The sequence below is a fragment of the Lepidochelys olivacea genome (assembly GCF_965140295.1).
Source record: "Lepidochelys olivacea isolate rLepOli2 genome assembly, chromosome: 13".
NCBI lineage: Eukaryota > Metazoa > Chordata > Testudines > Cheloniidae > Lepidochelys > Lepidochelys olivacea.
Genome location: NC_140423.1, coordinates 26,649,339 through 26,673,028, shown reverse-complemented (window position 1 = coordinate 26,673,028; position 23,690 = coordinate 26,649,339). Strand labels below are relative to the sequence as shown.

Here is a 23,690-nt window from a genome sequence, read left to right as displayed (position 1 = left end):
ACTGTCCCACCAAGTCCACTCCCTGGCAGTGCCACAGTGAGCATTCACTCTCAGAAGATCATGCAGATCTGCACAAGAGCATCTTCCTTTGCCACTCAGACATGCTCTGATGAAAAGAGGGGCCAGTCACTCATGACCAGCTGAACCAGAGAGGGGATGAGAGAGCAGGGATGTGGCAGGAAAAGGAAGTAAAGAAGAATCCTAGAGAATTCCCAACAGAATTGAGTTAAATGAGGCACCCTTCATGTAGAAGAACCCAGTGTTCATATGCAAGATCTCCCTGAGGTTCTCTTTAAGGGGGGGATGAAGTCAATGATACATAGACCAATTGCCAGCACTGTAGTTTAGACCAGAAGCAATAGGTCTTCTCCTTGCCCCAACATCTGTGGAACACCTGTTACAAAAACAGAGGTCAGCTATTGCCTGGAGTATTCCCTCACTTCAAAAGAAGGAAAGCCAGCAGCTTAATATGCATGTATCTTATGAAGTGGAAAATTCTGCCAACAAATCAAATTTTTCACAGCCCTTGTTTCTGCCTCACATGGAAGTGAAATTGCATAAAATCAAAATGCACTGCAGATTTCCCTCTCACTGCAATCACAAGGGATTCATAAATCAAGACTTGGAGCAGCCCTACCTGAACCTTAGTCTGAGCCATAGCTCGGCAGACACAGCAATGGGCAGTGCAATGCTGCCTTCTAGGGATCCTTTGCAGAGGGACTTTTCTCTTTTTTTTTCCTTTTCTTTTCTTTTTTTCCTTTGGGCGGGGGGTGGGTTCCACTCCCAAAAACACACAAAAGTTTGTGCAAAAAAGTTCAAGACTTTGCCAAACGGCTTCAGGACTTGCACATATGATGGAACAAGAGCTCTAACACCCAAGTGCCTCCAGGGATGCAACCTTGCATTTATGATTTTGGAGACGCTAATGCAAAGACACATCTGTCATAACTTCACTGGAAGATCATGGAAAGAAAACATGCAAATATGGGGAACTCCTGCTTAAACTCAGATTTGGGTAAGAAAGAACGAGCAGGAAAGAAGGAAGTGAGAAAAAAGAATTCATGATGCAGAGATGGGTTTCAATGCTTTCCCCAGTGAGAAAGGGCCAAACTCGGAGGAGTCCAAACAAGTCTAAATCAAGGAAGAACCTAAAACAGTATCCACTAAACACTGATGGGACCAGAAGAAAGTAAATTTATACCACTGTGGGGCTCATTTACGTCAGCAAGTTTCAACAGTTTAACTTCAGGTGTTCTTTCCAACCCATTTAGTTGAACCGGAGCAAAGGGCTGCATGGACACTTGTTTTGGTTTAAACTAGACTTATTTCTAGTAAGTTGAAACAGATCAGGAATCACGATAAGCTAAACCAAAATAAACCACTCTAACCACAATCAGAGCATCTGCACAGCAATTCGCACCAATTTCACTAAACCAGTTTGGAAAACGACACAAGTTAAACTGGTGTATGCAGAGGATGCCTTGGATTCTCCCAGAGTCAAATTCAGAGATGATGAGCAAGTTAGATCCCCTGGCATTAAACCAGACCCAACTAAAGCTGAAGAGGAATGAGTAACTCCCACTCTTTCTATGGACTTCTAGGCTCCCCCTCAGATGTACACCTCATCTGAAAGAGGCCATCTCACTTCATATCTACACCTGCACCAACGCCAGTTATGATGTCCTTACACCTTAATCCTAGCATTTCTGTTCCCGCACTAGCAAGGCGATCAGAATCCTGGCTTCTTTCTGTGCTACCCTTATCCTTTCATGTTCCCAGAGGGCACTTTGATTTAATTGTGGTGTCAGGGAGTTGAAGCATCTGGTGCAGCCTGGAGAGGAAATGGATGGGGAGCCACCTCGTGGCTGAGCTTCTGTAGAAGCACTCTACATCAGTGTTTTTCAAAGTACAGGTCGCAGCCCAGTACTGGGTCACAGAATGTCAGGCACTGGGTCGCCTTGCTGATTCAAATTACTGTATAATGATCGTTGCCACGGAACAGGCCTAAAGGGCCACGCAGCAGGGACCTGGAGAGGAGAGAGGTAGGTAGGGGGTGGGCGGGAACTGGGGAGGGGAGCAAGTTAGGGCTTGCAGGGCTGCTGCGGGCCTCTCCCCTGGCCCCGGGCTTGTTGCTGCCAACAGGGAGAGAGGGACCCTTCCCCCAGAGCTAGCTGCTTCTGGCGGGGAGAGGGTTGGGTGGAGTCCTCTGGCCCCAGCCCTGAGGCAGCCTGCCTGCACCCCTAACTCCTCATCCCTGGCCCCACCCCAGAGCCCACACCCAAACCTGCCCCGCATCCCAACCCTCTGCCCCAGCCCTGAGTACCCTCCTGCACCCTGAACCCCTCATCCCCAGCTCCACCCTAGAGCCCTCACCCGTGCACCCCATGCTCTGCCCTACCTTAACTACACTGCCTTTTTAAGTAGATCAGCAAGGTGAGACAGCAGCTGCTGCCAGCAAGCTCCCTCTGTCCTGAACCCTGTCGTGTCCCCCCAGCTCTATGGAGATGGGGTAAGCGGGGGGCAGGGGCAGGGAGGATGGGGACATCCGGACATTAGCACCCCTCTTCCCGCCACCTACACACACAGCAAGCAGGAGGCTCCCAGGAGCAGCTCCAAGGCAGAGGGCAGGAGCAGCACACAGCAGTGGGGGGAGGGACAGCTGAAGTGCCCAGCAATTGGTAGCCTGCTGGACAGCACAAGGAACTTAGGGGAGCTGATGGGGGGGCTGCTGGCCCTCCCTGGTTCCAAGCCCCCCCAGCTCGCTCCAACGGGCTGCTCTTTCCGCAAACAGTGGACAAAGCAGGCGCCTGCCAAACAACGTTATAAGGAAGCATTGCGCAACTTGAAACGAGCATGTGCCCTAATAGATCAGCGATGTAACAATGAACCAACGTTAACCGGGACGACTTTAAGTGAGGAGTTACTGTACCAATGCATGACCTGTACAGGCAGTGCCTTGCTCTTTCTTGTGGTGACCTCAGAACCGCAGCCTAAGCCTCTGTTTTCACGATGGGGGGAAAAAAATAAAAGGAACGTTTCACGCAGCTCCCACTGAATGTCCTACAGCAGTAAAGCGGTTAAGTGCAGGGTTCTGTTACAGAAAGCGAATTCAAGGCACCTCACACTGATTCAATGTACGCCTTCCAGGAAAGCTCTCCTACTGTTTAGTCCAATGCTCCCTGGAAGCACAACGGCCACAGACCAACCCCATTAGAGTTTCCACAGAGACCAATCTTTGATTAGTGAGCACTGACGCGCTACAAGGAGCGGAGCTGGTGCAGCGGGTTACTGCAGAAGTCTCACCTCTGAGGCCCATGACAAAGGGCAACGAGTTGAATGGTCTCAGTTTAGCCCCCAAGGAACTCTTCTCCACAACCCAATGACATCCGAGCATTTGGCACAATGGGCAGGTTTCTAAAAGGCAGAGGATGGAATGGCAGGGGTGCTTCAGCTCAGGATGTGGTGCATTAGCAGAACTGTCTGAGGGGCTCTCTGGATGGAGCTAGCACTGGGTGTTGCAGGTAAAGAGGAGGTGTGTTTGCATAACTGCAGAGAAGCAGCTGACATTCTTCTTCCCTGGTGCAGTGCTGCCAGTCTGTCACTTCGATGAGCGCTAAATTCACTTGTGAGATAAGCCTCGTTCGGTGGTTGTGTGTCATTAGCTACCCCCCACATTAACGCCACCCATGCTAATCTATCGTTTCTATGGTATAAACACAATGACCTGCTCTGTCAGTTTCACTCTTCACTACATGATCCCGATCACTACTGATTTCACCAGTCCTTTCGACTGCTGACATTAATAGAGTAAGAGCGTGTCCCCTGTATGTTACATCCTGCAGAAAACTGATCTCAGCTCCTTTCTCTGAAGGAAAGCTGCAGGTGGTCACGGCTTCATCCAGTGACCCCAAACAGAGGCAGCAAAGACAATGTATTAAGGTGAAAAAAGCCCGCAACTGCTAGATTGGGGGGGGGGGGGGGGTAGAAAAACCTGAACAGCGACCTATGCGATGGGGGGTACTGCCCACACTGGTTCGAAGAGGGCAGAATTGGGCCAGGTGGGCCAAGTCAGCTGATTAAGCAGCAAACAAGGGCAATATAAGCTGTGTGGAGGGAGTTTATTGGGAGGTAGCTCACCTGTGAAGGAAGAGGAGGGGCCTGTATAAAGCCCAGGAGCTCAGAACAGAAAGGGGCTGGAAAAGTCTGCAGTCACTCCCTGGGAGAAGAGAGGAGTGTCTAGAGGCTGTAGAGACAGCCACTCCCAAGAAGGAGGGAGTTGAGAGGCTGGCAACCCTGGGCAGGGAGTGCTAGATGGTAAGGAAAGGTCTCAGGGAAAAGCAGTAAGGTCTAGAAGGGAACAGACCTCAGCTGCCAACTAGAGGGTCCCTGAGCCAGAACCTGTAGTAGAGGGTGGGCCCAGGCTCCCCTGCCAGTCACTGAGGACATGGCACCATGGGGCAGTGTGTGGGAAGACTGCCTAGGACAGAGGAAGTGGCAATGAGGCAGTGAACGGGAACACTGCTCAAGATTGCTGAAGAATGACTGATAACCCAGAAGGGGAAAACACATAGTGACCTGGCCAGAGGGCCAAGTCACAAAGAAGCAGCAGCAGCTCATGGAGCGAGAGAGGGGCTGGAGCCAGAGTGAGAAGGACTCAGAGATGGTGTGCAACCATGAGAAGGGGCGTCAACCTCACAAAGCTAATCCCCAGAACAGCTAGAAGGGGGCACCATCCTACCAGTGAGTTGAGCAACCTGTCACAAGCTAGATGTCAGCACCACCAAAAGCTCCTATGACAGGTACCCAGGTCATTTCCCACTCCCAGTGTAGGGGCACAGGGAAGGGGGGACAATACAGAGCTGAGCTGAAAACAGAAGTTTGTGTCAATAAGAGGCTAAGTCCTGAATAACCTTTAACAATGTAACAGGCTCGATCAGAGCCTATTGGCACATATCTGTCCTGCCTAACTTGGAGGGAAAGATTCCCACTAAAATGGAAACCGTCTTATTGTCTGGGTGGGGCAGAGTCAAATGTGAATGTCTTTCTCCTTTACAACATCTAATCATAACACAGAGCAGAGTTACCTTTCAGGAGCTGTGGGTGTTTGGTATGAACCAGGTTGGTGAGGTCCCCACCGTCATCTAAAATCATGTTCAATGGCTGCCCATCCTTGAAATAGAGGGTCTGCTCAATGCACCACAAGTACTCCTCGTCCGTCTCCCCTTTCCAGGCAAACACTACACCACAATAAACAGAAGGCATAATTAGTTGGGTCGCTTTCACAAGCATGTGTGTCCATACAAGAGTATAAATCAGAGCTCCATCAGTAGCACTCAGTACCAGAACCAAATGGTACGGGCTGCCCTAGTAGTCAGGAGTAATCCAGCCTGGAGGCAGTGATAAGAAATTACTCTGCCTTTGCAGCTGAAAATTGAAGGATCTCTTAGAGCGAGCAGGATAGAACTAGCTTTGCCTCAGGTTCCAGGCCACAAAATTATGCAACCTTGGTCAGAGCTTGCCAGACACTACTTCCCTCAAAAGCAAATAAGATGACAGAAAAACAAACCTGTACAGACACACTACCATTCCCCACTTTCTCCCAATTTCAGAGCCACTAACAGCTCTCTCTCCTCCCCAGGCATTTGTGCATTTGGCCTCATGCCTTACGAGGCACCCCAGGCATTCAGCTACTGCAGAGGCGCATTCAGTAATGTTTACGTCTCCTGCCACAGGACACATAATACATTGCAAACTCATGCACTCTTCTTTGTTCAGTACAGGCAAGCAGTCCATCTTGCTACTGCTCCTTCCGCAGATGCACTCAGCGAAGCCACAAGTGAGTTGCCATGTATCTATACACCTTGGGGTCTAGTAGGTTCAATACGCAAAGCAAAAGCTAGAAAACCAAAAGAAGGACTTGAACCCAAAAAGAAAGGAAATTCAAGGCAGAGACTGAGCAGCAAGGCCAACACCCCATCTTTAACGTGCTCTCTGGCAATAGGATTCAACTTCCTGAGCTGGAACCGGAGGAGGAGGGGCCATTCCAACCTTGGAGACTCTGACCACAGCATGAGTGACATCATATGCCAGAAAACCAGACCTTGCCTCCCGATTGGTGCACCACCTGTCCGAGTTCCTTGGCATACAAGGACAGGACAAATTAATGAGAAGGACTAGACAGTTTTAAATTACCACAAACAAAAAAAAAATCCTATCTGGGGAGCCTGACCCCTAATGGCCCATGGGAGTTTAATGGTAACAAGCATTACAGCAGGAATGAAAGAGAATCCCTTCACAAAGGGAGGTAGAAAATGAATTTGGCCATTAATACAGCCTGGTCTCATGCCATGGAATTACTGGCATGCACAGCCATGAGTTTGTACAATTTTTGGCTAACAACGAACTCCAGATTTCTGTAACTTCCCTGTCACACACGAGAATGCCAGCATTATGAAAAACACAGACGTTTGAGATGGACAGTCAAACTGCTTTCGTTTAGTTCATTTCTCAGGTCCAGTCTCTACTACAGACCTGTATTGGCATAACTATGTCACTCGGGGGTGTGAAAAATCCACATTCCTGAGCAGCGACGTTATACCAACCTAACCCGCCGTGTAGACAGCGCTGTGTCAGCGGGAGAGCGTCTCAGGGAGGTGGATTAACTACACCAATGGAAGAGCTCTCTACTGTCAGCTTAGAGAGTCTTCATTAAAAGCAGTTCAGTGGCGGTGCAGCTGTGCCGACGCAATGTTTTAAGCGTAGATGCCCTCATTCTCAGTTTGGGGATTTAAATCTGGCCCTTAAACATCATTTCCCCTGGGGACAAAGCAACCATAAAGGCAGATGATCAAACGTCCTCTGCACGTTTTCAGCAAGCCTTTGCGGCAAGGTGCCAACATATTCAGAGGATCCAAAAGACTTTACAAAGGTGAATATCACCCCTGCTTTAGAGGTAGGGAACAGGCACAGGGCACTTACATGACTTGTCTTACATGCTAGAGCAAGTCATTGGTGGAGCTGGGACGAGAGCCCAGTAACCCTGCTTCTCACTGCTCTGCTCTAGCCACTAGAAAATGCTGCTCTGTTTGATCAACAGCATTGGCTGCATTGCCCTTTTCATCACCATCACAGTCTGTGTGAAGAGCTGCTGATAAATCACATTTCTGAAAAACACTGAACTGAAACTATTCTGCTTATATGGCATTTTCTCTTCTCAAATTTTACTACTAGAGGCAGGTGCCTGAGCATAGGAGCCATGTTCCTCAAGAGCTCACGACCTGTTGCTTCTCCTCCTTAGCAAAGCCTTAATCAGATGTCTGTGAGCCACAGTCACTTCAGCAAGAACCTACTGTGATCTCAATGGATTAGGTTCACAGGCAGGAAATAAGCATCAGGAGTGGATGAATGTTTAATGAGCAGCTTTCTTGTGCCATTGTCTCTGGTAGTACAAGAGAAGGAGAAGAAACGGAGGCAGCCACTCCCAACAGATCACTCAGTTTCCCACTGGACATCTGCACTAGGGTGGAGGACAATCCAAGAGGCCAGGGGTGGGCAATAATTTTTGCAGGGGAGCCACTCCACGAATTTTGGTAAGTCGTTATGGGCTGCACATTTCTAATATATTAATGGAGGGGGTGTGGGGTCTGGGAGAGAGTTTGGGTGCAGGAGGGGGTTCTGACCTGGAGCAGGGGTGCAAGGGAGGGTGAGAGGTCTGGGAGGGCGTTTGCACCAGCCCAGAGCTCCCTCCAGCACCCAGCGTTGGGGTGCGGGCTTTCGGACGGAGTTTGGTGCAGGAGGGGGCTCTGGGCTGGGGTAGGGGTGTGGGAGGTCCAGGTTTTGGCCGGGAGGTACTTACCACAGGCAGTTCCTGGCCAGCAGCGCAGCAGGGCTCAGGCAGGCTGCTTGCATGCCATGGCCCCACGCTGCTCCAGAAGCGGCTGTGGCCAGCTGGTGCTGGCACATTTCTGTGTGCCCCTTGGGGAAGGGGGGCAGCGGATCTCTGTGCGCTGCCCGCACCCACAAGCACTGCCCCTGCTGCTCCCATTGGCTGGTTTCTGGCCAATGGGAGCTGGGAGGACAGTGCTGGGGGCGGGGGCAGAGCGCAGACACATCCCAGCAGCAGCCAGCTGCTTCCAGGAGCGGCATCAGGCCACAGCAGGCAGGCAGCCTGCGAGTGCCACGGGACTTTTAGCAGCCCATAGATTGTGAGGGGGCAGCCAAAGAGCCTGGCAGGCGGGACAGAAATGTTAGATGGGCCGGATCCAGCCCGCGTTTTGCCCACCCCGGCAACAGGCCCTACAAATCTGCAAATATCTGCGGACCATATTTACAGACCGTCAATTGGAAAAGGATACACATTTTGCATCCCTGCAGGGCTCTAAGTATCACTCTACATGGTTCTTCACCAGCCATTATTTGGTTCTTACCCTTAGAGGGGACTGGGACCCTCAAGTGTCACTCAGTTCTGAGTTGAAAGGAACCCGGATACTTTGAGGGAAATATGGCTGAAACGGTCAACTTTGGGGGTTGATACCCCAAAGAAATTGCCCAGTTTCACATGACTTCCAAATTAAACCATAACGTGGCCACAGGCCCTGCCTGAAACAGAGCCTCAGACTTGCTCTCACCTGGGTCAGGTTTCAAATTTGTAACAAAACTCACCTGAAGTGGGTTGCATTGAGCGATTTGCCAACAGGGCTTTAAACATAGAACTGCATGATCCCCGAAACCTACATTTCAATGCAAAGTGCCAACTGTGCTAGCTGGAAAATGCAACACTGGGAAACCCCTAACTACTCAGAGCAAATGGCAGCCACACCAAAAGGGACAGAAATATACAACAGAAAACCCCAATCTTCACATCAGTCAGCAGCAAGACCAGGCAAAAATGTAGAAAGTACAAAAAGCAACCAGGAAACTGGGACTGGCCTTCCTTGCCTCCTCTTTTTGTTATGCAAATGATCCCTCACAAGGTTAGTGAGGTTCTGATGGAGCTTTAGTGCAGTGGATTCAAGCATTTGGAGTTACTGCATGCAAAATGCCTGGGATCGTCAACTGCTGCTCTTCCACTAAAGAAGAAAAGTTACTTAAAGCAGGGACTACTCCCAAGCCTGATAAGCCTTGGTCACACTAAGGTATCTTCAGAGCACGTGTTTACATTAAGAAAAGGAGTACTTGTGGCACCTTAGAGACTAACCAATTTATTTGAGCATGAGCTTTCGTGAGCTTGAAGTGAGCTGTAGCTCACGAAAGCTCATGCTCAAATAAATTGGTTAGTCTCTAAGGTGCCACAAGTCCTCCTTTTCTTTTTGCAAAATACAGACTAACACGGCTGTTACTCTGAAACCCGTGTTTACATTGATACCATGGCTTTCAGCTTCTATCACCTTCCAACCTACAGCAGCAGCAAAAGAGCAGAGTTTAGCTGCTAAAGAGTTTCAGGGATGGTAGTCTACACAGCAGGCATAGCTTTGGCCTCAACACATCTCAAATGCTTCCATTGTAGCCAACCAGAAAGGCCACTTCATTGAATATTTTGGGGCCAGCATGTTCTCTTTAGCCAGTTAGCCCTGAGTCTGCTGAAAAGCCCCAGGCACCCCACTCCATAAACACCATATGCAGCTGTCATTTTTATCATCTCTGCCAGTTTAATCACCTTAGGGTTTGTCTACACTGCAGATGGGAATGAGCCTCCAGCCCGGACAGACAGGCTCACCCGAGCTCCGCTTCAGCTAGCACTAGCGGTGTGGATGTTGCAGCTCTGGGTGGGCTTCAGAGCCCAACCTGCTGTCTGAGCCACAACGTCCGTGGCTACTATTTTTAGTGCACCAGTTTCAGCTGAGCTACCGGAGGTTGTCTACCCAAGCTGGCTCTCAGCTGTGGTACAGACAACCTCAGTGAACAGAATTAAGAAAGCGGCTAACCTAGCTCCCTTAGCTTGTATTGCAGCACCAGTCATTCTCAAGGTAGCTGGATTGCTGTTGGACACAACCCAGCTTGGATTAAACTCCCTGTGGTGTAACAGACACTACTTCAGAAGGTAATTTCTATCCTGGAGTTTATTCTCAGAGCTTGAGTTGCACATACTTTGATTAGCTAAAACAGGCAGCCTAAACCACTTAGGGCATGGCTACGCTTGCAGATGTAGAGTGCTTTGAGTTAAACCAACGAAGTGGGCTGTAGCTCCCGAAAGCTTATGCTCAAATAAATTTGTTAGTCTCTAAGGTGCCACAAGTCCTCCTTTTCTTTTTGAGTTAAACCAACCTTCGTAGAGCACAGTAGGGAAAGTGCTGCAGTCTGTCCACACTGACAGCTTCAAGCACACTGGCATGGCCACATTTGCGGCCCTTGCAGCAGCATTGGGAGCGGTGCATTATGGGCAGCTATCCCAGCATGCAAGTGGCTGCAACGTGCTTTTCAAATCCGGGGGGGGGGGAGGGAGGGGGGAGTGTGACAGGGAGTGTGTTGTGTATATGTCGTGGGAGAGAGAGGGTGTTTTTGGGGGGCTGAGAGCATGTCAGCGTGCTGTCTTGTAAGTTCAGACAGCAGCAGACCCTCCCCCCTGCCCCCTCACCTCTCTCTCTCTCACACACACACAGCATTCCACACTAATGGCTTGCTTTGTCTCGGACAGATAAGCTGCCAGCTGTCAGAAATGGAGCTTTCAAGGGGCATTTCCGCATTCCTGCAGCCGATTCCAAACAATGAGAAGAGTGGCCACTTGACTTAAGGGGATTACGGGGTGTTTCCGGAGGCTGATCAGAGCACAGTAAAGCAACACCTCGTTCGCACTGGCGCTGTGGTGCTCCAGCAAGGGCACAGGAAACGTTATTCCACTCGCCGAGGTGCAGTACCAGCAGCCCTGTAGCTGCAGAGTCAGAGCGCTCTACGTGCCTTGCCAGTGTGGATGGGCAGTGAGCTAGTGTGCCCAGGGCTCCTTTATTGCACTGAAGCTTGCAAGTGTAGCCAAGCCCTTAGTCAGAGTCAAATGAGACCACAGAGGACTTACCAGGAACGCCGGCTTTAGCAACGGCAGCAGCAGCATGGTCCTGAGTGGAGAAAATGTTGCAGCTTGACCATTGTACCTGGAACATAACCCAAGAATAGTTTTACTTGTTGAGCAAACTCCCTAAACAACAGGCAAAATAAAAGTGGTCTTTGTTCTAGTTTTAGCAGCTAAATGAAGAGGAGCTGGGAGCAGGGAGGAGAGTAAGTCAGCCCAAATTCCTGCCTCATTCACAACATCTGCAGAGGTTACTGGAGAGACTAGGCACTGAACTAGGACCACTAGAAAAATCACTCAGGGTAGGAGAGCCAGGCTGTTTTAACATAGGTTCCTTTTCTCAGTGATCAAAACCCACAGTGCATCACATGATCAAACCTCCCAACATGTGAGAGATTCCGCTGTACACACATTCCACTGCAGATACTAAGTTTAGATAGGGCCCTACCAAATTCACAGAGGTGAAAAATGCGTCACGGACAGTGAAATCTGGCCTCCCCCGTGAAATCTGAACTTTTGTTTACTTTTACCCTATACTATGCTCTAGGGTAAAAGTATACAGAAGTACACTGTTTCTCAAACTGGGGGTCCTGACCCAAAAGGGACTGCAAGGCTATTATGAGGGGGGTCATGGTATTGCCACCCTTACTTCTGCACTGCCTTCAGAGCTGGGCGGCTGGGGAGTGGCAGCTGCTGGCTAGACGCCCAGCTCTCTGAAGGCCGTGCCACCATCAACAGCAATGCAGAAGTAAGGGTGGCCTGGTATGGTGTATTGCCACCCTTACTTCTGTGTTGCGGCTGGTGCTGGCACTGCCTTCAGAGAGCTGGGCGTCCGGACAGCTGCTCTCCAGCCACCCAGCTCTGAAGGCAGCGCAGAAGGAAAGGTGACAATACCGTGACACCCTCTTTGGGCGGGACTCCCAGTTTGAGAAATGCTGATGTAAGGGCTTTACATGTTTATATTTTGCTGTTTTTAAATACATATTCACGCTTTGTTACAACACCGTGAAATTTAAGATTTAAATACCTGAAACCATGAAATTCAACATTTTTAAAAAATTCTATAACCATGAAATTTCCAAAAATGGACCGTGAGTTTGGTAGGGACCTAGTTATAGATGTTCACAGAATGCAGAATATGGCAGGGTATTAAAAGTTTAGGTAAAGTATGAAGTGGATACATCTGGAATAGATTTTCAAGGAGCGCCTGTTGTGTTGAGCACAAAACAAGGCACATGCAGAAACTTGGAAAAGCCAGAAATACAGCTGAAATGCCACGTGCAGTTGAAGAGTTTAAGATTTTGCTCACCCAGCTCTTCTCTGCTTTTCCTGCTGGCCTAATTGCTTTCCACAAACAAATCTCATTATAACTAGGTTCAGGCACCTAGAAGAGTACCATAACGTAGCTGGGCTGCACTGAACAGAGTGTTTGTGTGCTTATGTTCATGCACCAACCTATTCTAGAATCTCCTATGCATAATGGAGACACACAAGTCATTGCTGAACAGACTGTTTGCTTTTATTCTTACTGCCCTCTCTAAGGAGCACAGTGGTGAGTTTCTGCATGCTTACTCAAACTAATTAGCTCACTAAGGGAGGCAATCCTTCAATTCTTATACAGGTAGTCCCATTAAAGTCACTGGAATGACCCACGCAAGTATAGGCTGCAGTATCAACCCTTAAGTGTCTCCGTATTTGTGCCTACACAGCAGCTATCTGCCCTTGAAAACAAGCACTCAGATGCACATGTATAGGTGGTATGTATGCACCACTTTTATGTGCATAATTGGAAGCATCTTGGAAAATCTGACTCGTTTTCTTTCATCAAAGAGTCAGTTCACTCAGCCTCCTCCTCAATGCTTTTCTCTGAACTCATTCCAATTTGTCACCACGTTCCTGATAATGAGGGACCCACAACCCAAGAATGATATTCCAGGTGTCTCCAACGGGTATGTTAACACTTGGAGGAAAACTCTTACAAACAGTCTACAGGTCACTTTCCAATTATGCACCCTTTGCGACCTGAAAAAAAAAAAAAAAAAAAATCACAACACACTTCTCTGTTGGAGGTTCTTGTATGGTCCCTGTTACCATGGCATCAGCTGCTCAGAATCAAGAATGTATCTTCAGCACCGCATTGATGGAAGGGGAAGTGCTCTTATCTCCATTGTACAGATGGGAAACGGAGGCATACAGAAACCAAGTGACCTGCTCAAGGTCAAACACAGAATTCAACCTAGGCTTCCAGAATCCCAGCCTAGCACTGTATTCACTGGACTCTCCTTTCCTCCCTAACACTGTCATGCCCAGTTTGAAAGCCAGATGCTACACTCAGATGGATTCAGAAACTTGTTTGCTGATCTTCAGGTTACATGGATTAGTTTTAATGCAGATTCATCTGCTTTGGAGGCAGCCACTTGAGGTTCGGCAGCCTGATAATAGTGCTGGATGTCATGGCTCAGAACCCTGATCTGACAGCGGCCTTTAGCCATGGTGAGGACATGATGGCTCTCATGCTAGAACAGGTTACGGAGATCACGAGCACCCCTTCCTGGCTGAAATGGGCACTGGCATTAGGATTCTAGAGGAGAAAGGCAATGCTTCTGAAGGGAAACAGATGCACCTCATCTGTTTGCAAACAGTCTCTTCAGAAGGGACTGCAGCTGTTTGCTAAGATTTCCTGGTGTAATGACATAAAACAAAACCCATATTCATGCCACCGTGAAGAGGAAACCCGAGATAATACTTTACCTCAGCACCCAGAGCCACCAGAGTATCTATCAGAACTGCGGTCTGCACAGTCATGTGAAGGCAGCCTGCGATACGCGCTCCCTTCAGTGGCTTCGATGCTGCGTACATCTCCCGCATCTTCATCAGCCCTGGCATCTCATTCTCCGCGATCTCGATGGCCTTGCGACCCCATTCTGCTAGGCTGATGTCAGCTGCAACAGAGGGATGACATGTGGTTGGATTGGGGCTCAAATGCATAAAACCACAGTATCCACTCACGTGCAGGTTGGCATTGGCTGCAACTGCTATGGATCCATGAAGAGACATCCTAGCGGGACATGAAGAAGCAGCTGAGAAAGAGGAGGCCCAGCCCCCCCTTCAGCTCCTAAAGTCTTTGCATAGCGTTGTGTAGGTCTTTAGGCAAGGAAGCCTCTTCAGCAAAGTTTTAGAACCCGTGCTTTCAAATGTACCTAAAGCCAAGCATTTAAGGCCCTTCTCTATGTATGTAAATTAGAAGTGACACAATTTTCAATATTACCAACACTTTTCACTTACAAGCTTTTCTGTAAGCATTTGCATTCACAAATTTTTGCCCAAGGGTCTAAAACTGAGTGCGCGGATTTATTTTCAGAGTATACAGATGTGTGTGTGTAAGAATACCTCATGCAAGAGGCCTAATGAGTTGAAAAGGGCCCAGTTCCGCATCCCTTGCGGCTGTTATGACCAACTTCCCCACCCAAGAAAAAAAATAACAAGATCAAGCCTAGGTAGGATTACTAGACCCTGTGATTCAAAAGGGTCATTTTCCAAGTCCTACAACTAAAAAAAATTAGTAATTTACTCAACTGTGCAAATAAATTTTACACTAGAGAGAGAACTCATAGAAGTTGTCAGGAGTTCTTCTACCCTAAATCCATGGGGTAGAGAACAGGGCTCAAAAAATCAGAGCTCTGGTGCCAATCTTGCCTATGGAGGCAATTCTCTCCATAACAAATCACGTCAACAGGTTATTCCTAAGTACCTCGCACTGTTGGCCTATGCCGAGCGTCGCCTGCCGCCTTGTTATCCAGTTACCTGGCTTAGTCAGGCTCTTAAGGAACCCTTCACAACACTCTTTAGGTCTGGTCTACACCAGGGTGGAGGGGGGATCGATCTAAGTTACACAACTTCAGCTACGTGAAAATAACGTAGCTGAAGTGAACGTACTTAGATCTACTTACTGCGGTGAGTCAACTGCTGACACTCCCCCGTCGACTCCGCCTCTCGCTCTGGTGGAGTACCGGAGATGACGGGAGAGCGCTCGGCGGTCGATTTATTGTTTCTAGACTAGACACGATAAATGGACCCCTGCTGGATCGATCGCTGCCCGTAGATCTAGCGGGTAACGTAGACAAGCCCTTAGTCTCAAATCTTGATTAACTTAAAGAATTTTGTGTCCTCAGCAACTTGTCACTTCTCTTCCTCCTTCGGTTAGTAAAATATACACAGATTCCTAGATTAAGGTCAGAAGGTACCGTTGTGATCATTAATCCAGAGGTTCTCTCAACAGGTTTTTTGATGGCCTCAGAATTCAGCCACCAACTCTTGCTGGTGGCCGCACTGTCACTTTTTCCTAAAATACTTAACTTTAGGAAAAACAAACAAATATGCACATATACACATCCAAATATCTGTAATTTATTTATGTAGGGTGGGTTTTTTGTGTGTGCAGATTCAATAATAAAAATAATGCTGTGAAAACTTATATTTGTATGTTTGTTAATGTCACTTTTCACAGCACACTTAGTAGGGAGCGGAGAGGCTGCGATACATGATACAGTACTTGTATGTTTGTTAATATCACTTATCACAGCCTCCCAGCTAGCTAAGTGTACTGTGAAAAGGGATACTTTCACGTTCGTTAATATCACTTTTCTTAGCAAGCTCCAAGACAAATTAAGCCCTGGATGGGGGGAGGGTTTGAAGGGGAAGGCTGCAGGGGCCAAGGGTGATGGGGGGATGGAGGTGGGGCCAGCATGCTCAGAGCCCAGGGCCGGAGCCGGGCTGCTGAGGCCAGGGGTCAGCACCAGAGGCCAGCTCCTGCCGCTGTGCTGCTGGAGCCCGGTACTGGAGCTGGGGGCCAGCGCCTGCTGCCACACAGCTGGAGCCAGGAGTCTGCACCCAAACCCCCTCAACCAGGCTCCTGAATTCCCGTCGCTGGAACCTGCCGCCCAACTACCCCAGGGCTGAAGCCCGAGCCGCACTGCCCACTTCACCCAAGGTGGGTCACGAACGAACCTTTCTCCAGAGGCGGTACAGGGCGGCACACCGAGGAGCAACAGGGAGGGAGGGGGAGAGGTCGATGTTCTCCCCCCGTTCCCCAATCTCAGCCCAGGAAGTTGTCATGGCCACATCTGAGAAATCCTAACTACTCTGAGTTCTTGTATTAACACAGGCCAGAGAGAATTTTACCCAATAATTCCTGAATTAAGTCCGTAACTTCTGTTTGTGCTAAAGCCTATATTGTATGTTGTGGACCTCTGACCGTGGCCATTACTGACTGCTTGGGAGTGGGGAAACGCCAGGGGAACTGAGCCCAGGCGATTAATGCCAGTTGAGGTCCTGTTTCATGAAAAGAAAAGGAGTACTTGTGGCACCTTAGAGACTAACCAATTTATTTGAGCATGAGCTTTCGTGAGCCCCCCTGTTTCATGGGGACTCTGACCAGACAGTAAGAGCTCAAGAGAGATTTCTGAACAAGCGTGGCAGATAATGAGAGATTGGCAGCTTGGCGGTCAGTCACCATCTTTTGGTTCTGTTTGTACAGGGTCTAGCACAATGGGGTCCTTGTCCATGATTAGGGCTTGCAGGTGCTATGATAACACAAGTAACAGTGGATTTCAATCGGGCTGAGATGCAAAACTGCTGACAGAAACAGCACTTCGGTTGGCTTCCACTAAACCACCACAGCAGGTTGGAAGGGCTCTTTTTGCAATCGTAGATCCCAAAGCTAGAAGCAACCATTGTGATCATCTGACATCCTATATCACACAGGCCAGAGAATTTACCCACATCATTCCTAGAGACTATCTTTGAGAAAAACATCCAAACCTGATTTTAAAATTGCGAGTGATGGAAAATTTGCCACATCCCTTGGTAAATTGTTCCAATGGTTAATTACTCTTACTGTTAAAAATTTACACCTTATTTCCAGTCTCAATCTAACTAGCTTGAAATTCCACCCATTGGATTGTGTTATACCAGTGGCTTTCAACCTGTGGTCCATTGACCCCTGGGGGTCCACAAAAGGTTGTCATTACCACAGAAGTGTGGTTTTCAACCTGTGCTCCGTGGACCCTGAGGACTATTTATAAGATTTACAAAAGGGTCCGCACCTCCATTCGAAATTTTTTAGGGGTCTGCAAATGAAAAATTTTAAAACTACTGTGTTATACCTTTCTTGTCTACGATGAAGAGCCCATTATTAAATATTTGCTCCCCGTGTAGCTACTTACAGACTGTAATCAAGTCACTCATTAATCTTCTATTTGTTAAGCTAAATAGAATCCTCGTACAAGAAGGGATCTCGCAAGGTCATCTAGTCCAGTCCCCTGCACTTAAGAGAGGACTAAATATTATCTAGATCAGTGGTCTCCCACCTTTTTATGCCCAAGATCACTTTTTGAACCTAAGGGCAACCCAGGATCTACCCTGCCCCTTCCCCAAGGCCCCGCCGCTTCCCCGAAGTCCCACCCCACTCACTCCATCCCCCCATCTCTCCATCACTCGCTCTCCCCCACCCTCACTCACTTTCGCCAGGCTGAAGTAGGGCGTTGGGGTTCAGGAGGGGGTGCAGGCTCTGGGCTAGGGCTGAGGGGTTCGCAGTGTGGGAGGGGGCTCTGGGCTGAGCATGGGGAAAAGGGTTGGGATGCAGGAGGGGGTGAGGGGTGCAAGCTGTAGGAGGGAGTTTGGGTGCAGGAGGGGGCTCCGGGCTGGGGCAGTGTTGGAGTGCAGACTCTGGAAGGGAGTTTGGGTGCAGGAGGGGGTACAGGGTGCTGGCTCTGGGAGGTGGGTCAGGGCTGGGGCTTCGGGTGCGGATTCACGGTGCAGAAGGGGGCATGTGGCTCCGCGCGCTGCTCCTGCCTGCAAGCACCAGCCCCACCAATGGGAGCTGCGGGGGCGATGCTTGCAGGCAGGAGCAGCACACAGAGGGAAACCCCTGCCCTCCTGCCCTTGGGGCCACGCTGGCTGCTTCTGAGAGTGGCATGGGGCTGGGATTCTCCATTAGCGTCAGCCACACAGCACCACCGGAGATTGCAATCAACTGGGAGATCCTCTAGGATCGACCAGTCGATCACTATCAACTGGTTGGTGACCACTGATCTAGATCATCCGTGACAGGTGTTTGTCTAACCCACTCTTAAAAATCTCCAATGATGGAGATTCCACAACCTCCCTGGGGCACTTTATTGCAGTGCTTAACCACCCTGACAGTTACAAAGTTTTTCCTAACTTCCAACGTAAACCTCCCTTGCTGCAATTTAAGCCCATTGCTTCTTGTCCTGTCCTCAGAGGTTAAGGAAAACAATTTTTCTCCCTCTTCGTTGTAACTATCTTTTATGTACCTGAAAACAGTTATGTCCCCTCTCTGTCTTCTCTTTTCCAGACAAAACAAACCCAATTTTTTCGATCTTCCCTCACAGGTCATGTTTTCTAGATCTTTAATCATTTTTGTTGCTCTTCTCTGGACTTTCTCCAAGTTGTCCACAGAACTGGACACAATATTCCAGTTGAGGCCCTATCAGCCTGGATTAGGGTAGAAGAATTACTTCTTGTGTTTTGACAGGTTTCAGAGTGGTAGCCGTGTTAGTCTGTATCAGCAAAAACAAGGAGGAGTCCTTGTGAATTTCATCCTATTTACTTCAGACCATTTCTCCAGTTTGTCCAGATCATTTTGGGTTTTAATTGTATCCTCTAGAGCACGGGTGGGCAAACTTTTTGGCCTGAGGGCCACATCGGAGTATAGAAACTGTATGGTGGGCCATGAATGCTCCCGAAATTGGGGTTTGGGTGTGGGAGGGGGTGAGGGCTCTGGCTGGGGGTGAGGGCTCTGGGGTGGGGCTGGGGATGAGAGGTTGGAGGTGCAGCAGGGTACTCCGGGCTGGGACCGAGGGGTTCGGAGGGCGGGAGAAGGATCAGGGCTGGGGCAAGGGGTTGGGGTACAGGGGGAGACTCAGGGATGCAGTCTCTGGGTGGCGTTTACCTCAAGCGGCTCCCAGAAGCAGCAGCACGTCCCCCCTCTGGCTCCTACATGGATGCATGGCCAGGCGGCTCTGCTGCGTGCTGCCCCATCCGCAGGCACCACCATTGCAGCTCCCACTGGCCTTGGTTCCTGGCCAATAGGAATTGCAAGGGGCAGCGCTTGGGGTGGGGGCAGTGTGCAGAGCAGAGCCACTTGACTGTCCCTACACATAGGAGCCAGAGAGGGGCCATGCTGTTGCTTCCGGGAGCCGTGTGGAGCGACCCCCAACGCTGCTTCCCGGCTGGAGCAGGGCAAGCCCCAGACCACACTCCCCAACAGGCGCTTGAGGGCCGGATTAAGACTGCAGGAGGGCCATAGTTTGCCCACCCCTGCTCTAGAGCATTTGTAATCTCTCCCAAATAGATTGAGCTCCTTGAGTCTATCATAGTAAGGTATGTGTTCGAGTCCTTTAATCACTCTTGTGGCTCTTCTCCAATTCCTCTGATTTATCAACATCCTTCTTGAATTGTGGACACCTGAATTGGTCACAGTATTTCAGCAGCGGTCGCACCAGTGCCAAATAATTTACCTCAAGGTACTTAATTATTTTCTCACTCTTCCTGGTATTTATATCATTTCTACCCCTTTGCCCATTTCTAAAAGATGCAAAAGTTAGCACACGTCTCTCCTGTGGCGTAGCAACAATTTAAAAACAAAAAAAAACAAAAAAAACCTTCAATTCCAGTTCAGAACATTACGTTCTGTCTTGTTAAAACTGCCCCTTCACTTTCAACTGTGGATGCTTTACTTCAGGTCCCATCCTAAACTGCTGCTGTCTTCCACCCCAGAGTGACTGCTGTGCAAAGCCGATACAACAGTATGCTGGGTTTATAAAGCCATCTGGCCTCCTTCAGGATGAAAGGCACTTGGGACTTGCAGAGAATCTCATTCTTCACAGAGGAATCCCAAAGCCATATCATTTACCTAACGTTTGGATCCAAGGCTGGGAGGTCAGGCATAGCTCTAACTGTACATGTTGGGAGCACAGCTGCTGCCATTCTTCAGTTCCTTCTGAGCTACCACACAACCCCCTTCCTCTCCTGCTGATTTCATGCAATCCGCAGCGCCGGAACAATTTGTGTAGTGGGGCGCTGAGAGCCACTGAACCGACGTGTAAACCCTGTATATGACGGAAACCACTTTCAGGCAGGGGGTGCACCCCTAGTTCCAGCACCTATGCATGCAACTCAGCAAGTTATGGGCCAATCTCCTATCCCCGATTTTTTTTTTTTTACCCTCCCTAGCTGTCCTGTCCCAGCCTCTCCAGGAAGCGAGCAAGACACTCACGCAAAAAGAAACCCGCCAACGCGCCGAGCAAGTCAGTCGCCCGTGTGTCCCGCGCGCGCGGCCAGGGGCACGCCGGGAAGTGTAGTCTTTTCGGGGCCAGCCGGACACCAGGCAGCGCGGGGTAGAACTGCAAATCCCAGGAGCCGCCCGGCCCGACAGGAGGCACGTGGAGCCTGCTCAGCAGCTCCACGCGGATCGCTCTGAAGTCCAGCCACTGCCAGCCCAGGCAGCGCGCGCTCCGAGACGGCAGGCGGGCCGGGGGCTGGCCGGGGAGCGCTGTGATGTACGCGAAACGGCCCCACCCCACAGCTACAGGGGGTCCGGTGGCGTGTGTGTGCAAAGCGAGGGGCCTCCCCTTGCTGCAGGGGGCCAATGGGGGGGTGCAAAGCGGGAGCCAGTGGAGGGAAGGGTGCAAAGCGAGGGGCCTCCGCTGCAGGGGGCTAATGGGGGGGGTTACAAAGCGAGGGGCCTCCCCTATCTGCAAGGGGCGAAGGGTGCAAAGCGAGGGGCTTCTCCAAGCTGCAAGGGCGGTCGGTGCAAAGCGCGGCGCCCTTTGCAGAGTGAGCGCCACGTTTCCCCCGGGTGCAAGGAACCGACACGGGAGAAGTTGCTCTGTCCTGTCCCTTGCCACTGAACCGCCCCTATGCAGCGCGGGGCTCTGCCCACAGCGGCACCGGTTTTCACGGCCCCGCGGGGCGCGGATCGGGCCTAGCACAGGCTCACGGAAACCCCCACTTACCGACTTTGTAAGGAAGCTTGTCGGACATGCTGGGGCTCCGGCTTTGCAGACAGCGAGTGCAGGGCAAGGCCTGGGGGAAGGAGCAGGACAGGAGGAGGCGGTGGCGCCGGCGCCGCCAACACTGGCTTTAAATAGACTCGCCTCCTGCTGCATATGCATGAGGCTGCCGATGCCCATGTAGGGAAGGGGGTGCCCGCCCCGCGCCCTGCCCGCTCAGGTTGTGTAACGGAGGGGAAGACGTACAGGCGCCAGGTGTCTCGTGTAGCGGGGGGCTGAAAGTCCCTGACCCCGCAACTGAGCGCCGTGTGGCCGGACCGTGAAATCACTGGGTCTCCGCCCAGCTGTACGGGCCGTGCTCCAATTATCGGGGGCCCTTACTACGTGTAGGGGCCGCCTCTCTTGCCTCTGGTGGCCCCCTTACTTCTCACGACTGTTTATATTAAAGCAACCCACTTGATATTCAGGACATCGCCCCTCTGCTCCCCCCCACACACACACACACAATTTTCCCCCATAAGTTGAGCATTGTTGCCAAATTTGGCTCCCCTTGCAGGAGCGGGGCCCTATGGGAGATAGGAATAAATTAAGCACCTGCGAGCAGGGCCCTACAGCCAGATTTTTAGTTCTAGCTAGACATCTAGGGATGCAAAGAGGGGCCAGGGAGTTAGGTTAGGTGCCTAACTCCTATTGAAATTTAAAAAAAACAAAAACAAAAAAACCTGCAAAAACTTAGGCACTGAATGAATGTAGGTAGTTACAGGGTTAGGCAGCAACCAAGCAGGAGTTATGCATCCAATGAAGTGAGCTGTAGCTCACGAAAGCTTATGCTCAAATAAATTGGTTAGTCTCTAAGGTGCCACAAGTCCTCCTTTTCTTTTTGTCTCACAATGATGCCTAAAAACAGGATTTAGGTGCCTAAAATCCTTTGTGGATTAACACTCAAGGTACCTATCCTGAATAGGTGCTTTTGAAAACCCCTAGGTGCCTATCTGCATCTTTGTGCACCAAAATACCTTTGCAAATCTGGCCCTTAGACTGTAAGTTTTTCAGGGCAGGGAACATGTCTGCTTCTATGTGCAGCACCTCGCAAAACAGAGCCAGGATCCTGATAGGGGCCAATGTAATACAAATAATAATATTTAAAACAATTACAGATGATTAAGGCCGCAAAGTCAACCACCCAAAAGTTGTGAAATGATAGACTATGAAAACAACCTGGACAACTTTTGGTCTTTCATTGTAGGATCACATGCTGTTTTTTTCCCAACAAGATCCTGTCTCCTTAACCACAAGATCACCTACTTTTAAGGGCCAGGAATGATTATAAATTAAAAAACAGAGGGGTAAAAGGAAACACAAAATAACCATAAAACAAAGAGAAAAAGCCCATGCATCATACACACAAAACCAGAAATATTATTAATAATAGAGTAGGCAAAGGTTAAAGGCTTAAAGTACAAAATGCCTCCTCCAGATGAAACAGAGTTTAAGTTAAAATATTTTAAACAAAACAAACAGTCCAGAAGAGGCCATTTGATTAGTTCCCGGTTCTGCAAAGTTTAGGTAACAAACTTTATGCACTGTGAGCCATCCCATTTAACTGCACTATTACACATATGCTGAACTTTACGCACTGTGAAGGCTTTACAGTCCGAGGGCCTTCATTTACATTCCAATGTCCACTCAATATTTAAAAATAGTAAAAAAACAAACAAACAAACAAAAACCACAAATAAAACATTCAATCAAAATTGTGGGGCCAACAAGATGTATGCCAGACTGTGTCACTTTTAGGTTTTGCATTTATATTGCATCTGTTCCCCCACCATTCAGCTGTTTATATTGTCTAATTTTGGGTATGGTTACACAGCAAAAGCTGTGCACAGGTTAGTCTACCTGAGCTAGCTTCAATCCAGCAAACACGGGTAACAGCACAACATGGACTCAGAGCAGCCTAGGGAGCCAAACACATACCTAGGGCCTGTTCCAGGCTTGGGCTACTGAAACCCCTGCTGTGCTGTCTTCACTGCTATTGTTACCCAACCTAGCTAAATCAAAGCTTGCTCGTACATAGCTTTTGCTCTGCAGACATTTAGGGACTGATCCTGCAGCTTTTACCAGAGTGGTCCCAATGAAGTCAGTTGAACCACTGCCATGAGCAGAGGCTATACGATTGAGTCTTTGAGCTCTGATCTTCAGAGAGATTCATAGATTTTTAAGGCAGCGGGGGCCATTATAATCATCTAGTCTGACCTCCTGCAGAACACAGGCAAAATCTTGCAAAGACCTTTGCAATGCTTCACGTTTTTTACATTCTGAGCAGTCCCACTGAAATCAACAGGAATACTCACATACGTAAAGCAGCACTGTAGCCAGCATGGGATATTTGGGTGGGCCCCCGACTCAGGGTGGGTGGGCAATTATGGGGGTGGCAATTATGGGGTAGGGCTGGGAGTACAGGAGGGATTGGGGGGGGCCGCCTCCTACCACGCCCTGCAGCTGGCCTTGCGGGGGGCGATGGATGGACCCTCTGGCCATGGGCTCCCTGGAGCCCCAGGTGTGCACCCAGCTCTTGGAGGAGATGCTGCTCTCTAGTGCTCATGGCTCCCTTCCAGGTCCCACTGCCCCATGCTGGGCCTGGCTCCCCCCGG

General features: G+C 49.6%; 1 protein-coding gene across 1 annotated transcript in view; it reads right to left on the bottom strand.

The window, feature by feature from the left end:
- Window positions 1-21,198, bottom strand: part of AHCY (adenosylhomocysteinase) — a 52,084-nt gene extending 30,886 nt beyond the window's left edge. The window contains exons 1-4 of the mRNA XM_084645715.1: window positions 21,040-21,198; window positions 13,754-13,944; window positions 11,009-11,084; window positions 5,085-5,237 (exon numbers count right to left, since the gene is read on the bottom strand). Coding sequence (XP_084501841.1) covers window positions 5,085-5,237; window positions 11,009-11,084; window positions 13,754-13,944; window positions 21,040-21,067 — 448 coding nt within the window. The 5' untranslated portion in view covers window positions 21,068-21,198. The remainder of the gene's footprint in view (window positions 1-5,084; window positions 5,238-11,008; window positions 11,085-13,753; window positions 13,945-21,039) is intronic.
- Between the last annotated feature and the right edge of the window lie 2,492 nt (window positions 21,199-23,690).